We start from the raw sequence: 9,022 nt of genomic DNA, 5'->3' as shown, positions 1-9,022 counted from the left end.
TGGTAGGACAATTCTTCCGTGAATATTGGCACGGAGTACGTGATTCCGTGATTATGGTTACAATTCGCTAGCAATCATGTATTTGAATTTAAATCGTGTCGTAATTGTCTAGGTATACCTATACATTTGTGGTCATTCAGTTATAACATAGATTAAACTACCGCCTATTCAAACAAATATATGTTGTAGAATTCGTATCATTGTCTAACATTTTAATCATAAGAATAAGAGAAATGTTATTCTTAGACTGATCCGACATTATTCAAATAACACGGCTTTATTAGTTTAGTTACGGACTTAAATATATCTTGTGGGTGGTAAGTACAGGTGTAATTGAGTGGTTTGGTTATCCAGACGATTACTACTAGTTCCGTCCCTTGAAAGCGGCTTCATAGTTCGTTCGTTCGATCCGCCGCTATCGGCCAGGTATCAGTTTATCGGTCGATAGCGGCGAGGTATAATTAAGCAGTTTATCGGCCGATAGCGGCCGATAGCGGCCAATAACCTCGTTCCGTTCGGGAAGCGGCTGTACTAGAAGCGTTAGGCCCAATCGGTAACACCGGTACTATCGGTAGGCTTGCGTTCGAACCGGGTTCGTCCTGCGGTCGTAAAGCGGCTCGTCTCCGTTCTGGAAGCGTGCGTCCTGCGTTCGTGCCACAAAAAGTGGATACTTGGGCGTAATTCTAACTGTATGCCTTCAAATCTACCGAAATAGGTATCTTTGTAATTATACATTTTAGTAATCAACTATCTGATTCTATCCTATTTATGTACCTGTATAATGGCATTATTTGGAACGTTTATGGAAATTGGAGGCCTATGACACAGAAGATTTCTTACCTGATCATTGATAATTTTGATAGAAATAAATTCCACAGAGTCTCCATTACCAAATTGAAGTGAACCTAAGGCAAATGTGAAATCAGACGGGCTGGTGGCAGTGCCGCTGGACACGGTCCATCCCACAGTGATAGAACCGAATGTTCCTCCTTGCCTGTTAACTTTAATCTTTAAGACTCCAACGCTTTCTCTCACTGTGTAGCTAGACTGTGCAAATACGATGACACTTGGGCCTGACAAAAATAAAATCATACACATTTATGCATATATATTTCGAGTCAACCTTGACAGTCACAATAAGTATTGCAATATCAATGAGAGCATATTACCATTAACTAACAGTTACACTTTGCGGCAAAATCACGAACAAATGTGCATTCAAAATTTGTCATTTCTTTAATACCGCCACATTTGTGAACTCTTTTCCAAATAAAATTTCAAGATTATATGATATCAAATATTTGTATTGTTTTTTTCTCACAAAATATCTTTCATATGTTTTTGTTAAAATTCAAACCAATGAGCATATTTTTTTATTTTTGTTATCAAGGAACTAAAATAAATCATTCTAAGCGGGAGGTGTCAATAAGCTATAGGATTTTCCAAAATAAATATTTGTCAGAACAGCCGCGAGATGGATTACTTGCATGAAGGAATGCGATGTTTATGTTGGTTTATTATATTTGTTATAGGTGGCTTCACTCACTTCTAAAAATCCTTTAATCATTAGCTAGATATATGGGTAAATCAGAATCATTATGCATTCATTGATATATTGTGTTTGATAAGCGAGTCGCATATCTGTAGTCTGTATACGAAACTATCTTACAATATCAATATAAATATATATCCGTAAACATGTAGGACTCATTCAGTTGTCTAACGATACTACGATATAAATTATACCATTAAATCTCAATCATTAGCCATAATAAGCGCGTATTATGTTCATTTCAGTAAGTTATCCAAGGCTTATTTTTGATTCCGCCCTATTTTTCAAGCAGTCTTATTTTCGAGATCAATTTGACATTATGTCTTAATTGACTAATTCTCAAGTCCTATTTTCAGATGGAAAATGTCATGACATTTGAATTGAAGTTGTTTATCTATATATATTTTTAAAATGAAATGCATATCTTTTAGGCCCTCCTTTTTTAACGGCGGTTTATTTAAACATATACTTACTGAAACATTTCTTTGTGGCATCACCAATAAGACCAGTGTTACAGCGACAGGTGTTGGTAACACTGTCACAGTAAGCATTTGAGGCACACTTTCCTCCACATGGCACTAAAACAGAGCTTTTTATACTATACAGGTATTTAATGCTTTACATACACTGGAAGATATGCCTCAAAAAACTGTCATTCACTTTAATGATTATGTCATATACATTTTTTTGAGGGTTAAGTTTGACAAACGAAACATGTACATGATATAAATTTATTTAAAGATTTAATCTTGCTTTGTTGATGTGAATGGGATATACATGAGGTCCTTAGATGAATTGTATGTTCATGTTATTCCAAATTTGTTTTTGCACTCTGTTAAAGGTTCTGTAATTGGCTAATAGTAGCACATGTGATCCAAAAAACAGCTGTTGATATTATTATGAACGGCTGTTTTAGCATGTGACTACTTTTATAGTTGTCTAAATTCCTATTTTCAGTACTAAGCAAATGAATTGTCGTTCGAGTTGTCTCCCATTGCAAAAACACTCACCGTGAAAATTATCTACTGTTTATCTCGTTTTTTTATTGTATCTTTGTCTTAGTTTTCATTAGTTTAGGTATTAGAATTTTTTAAAGAAATAACTTTCATCTACTGTTGACCATACATACAACAGAATCAAGTTCTGTCGTTTGACCCAAATCATATCAGTATCGGATCACTTTTTGAAAAAAAAATTTGAAATCAATAAAAGTGTCAACAGATCATTTATAGCAATGACGTAGTCTTATAATAGATAGCCATGCACCATGTTTTGGCTACAGATTGTTAATTTTGAAGTTCAAATATCACCAGAAATTCAAACTCAAAAGTCAGTGTTTTGCTTACGTTTTTAAGAAAATGGCGCGTGCTACTACTATGTATTCAGTTTTGGACAATAGGAATAAATTCACACGTTAGAAATACTTGTTTTTTTATATAAATTCAAAAGGTTATCACAAAATGTTAATATGCTGACAAAAGAATATTCATTTGAAGTGTACGATACTGCAAAATGCACGCCTTGATCTGATTTGAATCATGACATTCGCAAAAACTGGAAACGAATGATTGGTGAAGTAAGAGCGTACTATAAATATCTCGCGTGAGCCCCGGGTGCTAAGTTCGTTTGTAACAACACCCAATTCATTTTCTTTCTTTGATACAATTATAAATGAATATAATTCATCCTCAGAATTTCATATGTAAGAATAAAATGATGGTTTGGTGATCCGATTTCTCTTTAGATGGTATCAATTTGACGAAGCTCAAACTGACTATATTTCGGTGTCATATATGATCACATTAGTGGCAATATAATGAATTGATCTGGATGTTTCCAACATTTACACACGCCGCACATAGCGCGGGCGAAACTACAAAGAACCGAACCCCGAGGGACGCAGGGTTGGAAATACGACACGTTATGTTCTTCCTACGACAAACAAATTAAAATTCTTTCATATTTGATATCCATGAATGATCCATGAAACAAATAAAAACCTGACAAGTGTTGCTAATGCAATGCACGTCATAATAAACGCCTATTTCCTCAAACCTGGTGTCACCCTGGCCTGTCCGTCCTCCAGAAACATCATCCCTCGACTTTACCGTACACAAGGCTACACTGTTGTAAACTTTCTCTATGTTTAATTAGCTAAGTTAAATTACAGCTCATTCGCAAATTAAAACAAAGTTTTTCTCAACAAGGTTGCTCAAGTCGGATGAAGCGGCCGTGGAATATTTTCATGTGAATTAATTTTGAGATCCCCGAAATGACGGGGCGAGTTTACGTTATACTACTACACTTCATTTATGAATGAATGAAAAGAGCTTGTAATTCAAATGATGTTTTGGTTTTCCTTTCTATTGGTAGTGTTTGACCTATGGACTTTACTCCGCTACAGCCGCTCATATTGTGTGTAGCTAGATTTTCCCCCGTTCATACTTGCATGGACACTAGAAAATTCCAGATTCAATCACTATATCAATGTGAAATCAAGAACCATTATAACATATACACCTAAGGAGACCACGATTCAATTCTTGTATTCCTGCTTAACGCTCAGCAAATTAGGAGTGGGACGACTGGTTCGCCCGTTGTCAGTATAATGTGACCGGGTGGGGCGTCCTGCTGGGTGTCTTCGGCAGTATGTTTCAGTGAGGTAGCACTATAAAGTCGGCATCAGTTCCGCGCTATCACAAGGAGACAAACACGAACATATCGCAGCCTCCCAAAATACACACACATACACTACACGCATGCATCTTGCACACAGGGGGCCGTCCTTAAATGACCTTAGCTGTTAATAGCACGTTAAACAAAATCAAACAAACAAACAAACTTGTATTCAGTCTAATATCTATTAACTGCGATAAACGAAATAATCATATCAATGCATTTCCACTTTAAGTACTTACAGTCACATTCGTAGTAGGGATCACCGATGTAACTTTCCTTACAGTAACATTTAAATTCCTGTACGTTACAGTACGAATTGGTTCCACATTTGTCCCAGCAAGGTTCTTAAATACAGCAAAGATACGATAATTCATATTTAATTCCAATGTTTTAATATATCTGTGATAAATATTCTTGTTTTTTTTGATCTGGTTAATTCCTATTCACTATTTAGAATAGGTGGTTGAAATTCAAGCGAAATTAAATCAAGCAAAATTGAAAAAGAAAATGATGAATTGATCTATACTTTCGGAATTTGTGTCACCCTCCCGAATTGTTCTCGTCAGAGGAAATGACGTTCATCGCAATATTCTGACTTCACAAAAAAAAAAAGCAAAAAAATGAAAACAGTGTTTTTCTGTTAATGAAATCATAATATGGTGTCGTGTAAAAGGGATTCATACTTTTCGATTTGGTCCCAATAATATCTGACAAGTAACAGTTTAATATAGTAATTGAAGAAGAATGTCTTTCGTTATGTTTTTTCTAGTGCGGAAAAAATGGTATTAACAGATAACCATAACGAATAGGGAGATACTTTATAAAAATGACATTATGATGTTCTATTTGACCTGTCAAAATGCATAATTTCAAATATTAAAGGTAGTAGACCACATGCTATGTTTATGTAAATGAATCAATTTGAGTTTGACAACAACTAGCTATCGCTACTATAACAACAATCATCAGTAGGTAGCGAATATTACCTTTAACAACGATTAATACTTACTGTCACAGGGATGAGTGCTATGTCCTCGGTAATTGGCTTTACACACACATCTGCCGTTTATCAGGTCAGCGTTGTCACAGCAATGCGTTTTGCCTCCTCCAGAACCACCATGTGAGTGATCATCATATCCGCCGACAACAACATGTGAGGGACCACCGTAGCCTCCTCCTGTGCCGCCATCAATAAAACCTCCTCCACCGCCGTAGTCTTGGATGTGATCGGCATCTATTAAAACAGAAAACGTCATTATTATTGGCTGTGAACACAGTAAAAACGTGTTCTTTTACATCTAATATAAACATATATATATGGATATATATATATAATAACCTCACATGAACCTGTTTCATTTCATAAATTCATAAATATCTGAATATCCTATTGATCGGAGAACATAAACAATATTTAGCTACTTATGATAATGTAAACCTCAATAATACTGTTTATATTATGTGTGACAAGCCTTTCATTTACAGCCACGTTATACCAGAACGTCACAAAAAAGAGGTTATTTAATTTAATGTCGCAAAAACATTAACGTTAAAACTTTATTGTTTTCAAAGTTTTTGATACGTATCAATTTTGATCTGCAATTTAAACAATGAATGTATGGGTTTTCTCCTAGTAACCCGATTGTCTCCCACATTAAGACCTCCTCCCGAGTTCTTCCATTCGGGCAAACAAGAGTGATTTATATTAGTTGCAATAAATTGTCTCATAAATGTTGTTAAAAATAAAGTTCATATTTAAACACTAAAATTTCTTTCGATGTGTTACATATATCTATATTATTACTATTTATATTCATATATCTAACAAACAGTTTGGCTATTTATCTAATGATTCAGAAGAGATGAAATCATTTTATTATTAAACAACAACAAATTGAGTTATTTCACATTGATGAAAAACCTAGAGCTTTCTTAAAAAGTGTGCAATAATGTGTTTTACAGGCTATGAACATGTTGCAATTCTCAACAGTATCTCAAACAGGGGTCTGTACTTAATTGTCTTTCTGTTTCAATTTGTCTTTCATTAACTCTGGGGACTTTTAAAGGTTTTAGCATTAATAGGGTAACAACGAACGAGTTTGACTAAGGTCAACCTGAGTTATTTGTGAACAAACCTTCCGGTGTAGGGTGAAACATAAACACAGGACTGTCCGTGACTCCCTCTATCTACAATGTCTTGACACAATTGTCTTTTCCTGTTTTCGGCACTACTTAGGTCAACCGGTATTCATAAAATACACACCTGCCGGTGAATGGTTGCATATAAACCCCATGTTATCAATGACTACCTCTATTTACCTTTGTTTGGCACAAATTACTTGAATAATGTTAAAGAAAACGATTAATTTTGTAAGAGTGTCATCGAGGAGATAATTACAAAAATGCTAGATATAGAGGGTTAAATAACGTCGTGAGCATAAAACAAGACGTCCCTATTGTAAATATAGTTATAATAATAATAAAAATATGGGTCTTCTGTATTAACGACGACATCCACCGTGTAAATGGAAGTCAAATACAAAGTAATGGCAAGCTTTAGAAACCGAGCAAGAACAAAACCACATGGCCCACTGATGAGAATGATCTAAATCATCTTCATTTCGTACATATAAAATATTCTCAATGTCATTATGATAAGAATCAGAAAACCTGCTAATAGGTTTCACAAACCCACTTCTCTGTCCGAAGTTGACATCTATCAAAGAAAGTGATATTTGAAGCTACCCGGAATTTTACTTGAGTCAGAGGTTTGACAGGTAAAATTATTTTTAATATATTTAAATATTCCCAAAAGGTTTCCAGTGAAATACATAATTGTGTATTACTTTATATATCAAGACTATAAAAAGACAAGTTAAACTAAAAGGAGTACTTACATGTAGCAGCAAGCAGCACACATATCCAAAGGCCGTAGCACTGCGTAAATTTTCGGTTGGCCATTTCCCTGAAATGTTTGGAGTAAACTCGATTTTGTGGGGAAAAGTTTCTTCTTTTATAACAAATATAGAGACAGGTAAGCCAATCGTAGGCTGGCAACCGTAACATATGGCAGGGAACGGTATAATATTTGATATGGTCAGCTATTTTGTAGTGATGCGTACATACAGAATAAGGCGATTAGTTGACTAAAATGTAATATGCTAAACAGATATTAACAAATGACCTAACCATATACCAAACATGTGAAATCGGCTTAGAAGTCTTTTAAGTATACCAGATGGGATATTTGTTGCCTGGATAATACCCCTTAAATTAAGAATATGATCTGCAAATGCATTTGCCGATATATATCTCGAGAATTGTGCTTAGACGGCAAAATGATAAGGTAATGATGCATTACGTCAAAGATTTACATTTTATAATAAACACTCCTTACACGAAGAAAAACACCATATCGATTGTTCTTAACGCTTTTCTCATATATACCAAAAGGTGTTTATGCAACCTAGATATTAAATTTGTAACTACTGACTATTGTTTCAAACTTGATCACACAAACACACAAACAAATATGTATAGAGTCATTTTCTTTTGTAGATGAGTTTTTTTAGAAAAAGAAAAAGCAAAAATGGGCGAGGGAGCATTTTTGGGAAAAAGGAATAATGGTGTTTTGTCATAATGAACAGTAATGTTAAAATCCTGCGAAATTAAAATGTATTTAATACCAACCAGTTTATTTTTTTTTTGTAAAAAAATCGAATTGAAAAATCCTAATAAGTATCATTTTTCCTCTCAGAAAAATAACAAGAAAACTGGGGGATACAATAGAATAATAGAAATAGTATATTGTCATCAATTCTTGTATTGTTGATACACTTTGTTAATTATTCAATTCCCAATGCATTTCATGTTTTTAACAGTGAACCAATCATTATTCAAAACACGTGGAATCAAAAAAGCAATTCTATATCTCTACAATTATAGAAACAAAGCTCTCTTCGGAAAACCCTGAAATCAATTAAAGAATAAAACAAATCAAACTAGAACCCTCCAGAATGGGAAAGAGTTTCCTTGACAGATATGACTTCTGTTTAACCTCCCTTAAAATGTAATACAGATTGTAACTCATTCTCGATACGTTTATAAGTCACAACGACTTTTCCCGAAACTTTAAAAACAAACCTTTTTTATGTTTAAATGCCCTATTACAAGCTGTTTTTTCTGCAAATATCGCATGAATCTTAACTTGTTTGCATCAGTTGTGTATATCCACACTAGCTAATTCTGGTTCTAGGCTCTTCTAGTGGATTATCAGACACTGTGGCTGGTAAGTACCTCGAGCTTTAATTATGGCAAAGTTTACTAGTTATTCTTGTTAAGGGATTGATTTTCTATGTTGCAGCTTAAAATGTCACCTTTCAACAATGGTTTAAATAAAATTGTCCTAGTTTCAGAACACCTGAAGGAATTAGAATCCGTTCCTTAGGCTTTAGTGCCAATAATGGTTCTTTAATGAACAAAGCTGTCATATATTGTAGTATAGAGATTTTTCCAGTAAAAGCAGAGCCAAAAAGCGAATGAACATCTTTAAATCGTTTACCAATACCTTATCCTATTATTTCTAATTTCACCGTTTTTCTCGGCAGTTGTGCTACACGTGTAGAATTTTGTTAACGTTGTTTTCATTTTTTTTTTGTGTGTTATCATGTCATCATGTTTTTATCGAAGAGATTTTTATGACAATATAGTGTATGAGTTTTTTTGTAATGTAAATTTACACATAACATTTTGTATAAAATCATTCTATTTTTTCCAAAAAAAGTCACAAAG

The 9,022-nt window shown here is 34.2% G+C and overlaps 1 protein-coding gene across 1 annotated transcript; it reads right to left on the bottom strand.

Annotated features, from left to right (window-relative positions):
• Nucleotides 1–565: 565 nt before the first annotated feature.
• Nucleotides 566–7,205, bottom strand: LOC110457096 (neurogenic locus notch homolog protein 2-like). Its single transcript, XM_021508196.1, has 6 exons — nucleotides 7,129–7,205; nucleotides 5,241–5,465; nucleotides 4,471–4,575; nucleotides 2,026–2,130; nucleotides 841–1,073; nucleotides 566–643 (listed from the first exon to the last, which is right to left on the bottom strand). The coding sequence occupies exons 1-6, from the start codon at nucleotides 7,190–7,192 to the stop codon at nucleotides 566–568; spliced, it is 810 nt and encodes a 269-aa protein (XP_021363871.1). The 5' UTR covers nucleotides 7,193–7,205.
• Nucleotides 7,206–9,022: the final 1,817 nt, after the last annotated feature.

The sequence above is a fragment of the Mizuhopecten yessoensis genome, unplaced genomic scaffold (assembly GCF_002113885.1).
Source record: "Mizuhopecten yessoensis strain PY_sf001 unplaced genomic scaffold, ASM211388v2 scaffold9023, whole genome shotgun sequence".
Taxonomy (NCBI): Eukaryota; Metazoa; Mollusca; class Bivalvia; order Pectinida; family Pectinidae; genus Mizuhopecten; species Mizuhopecten yessoensis.
Note: the sequence above shows the minus strand (reverse complement) of the source record. Positions and strands in the feature narration are given on the sequence as shown.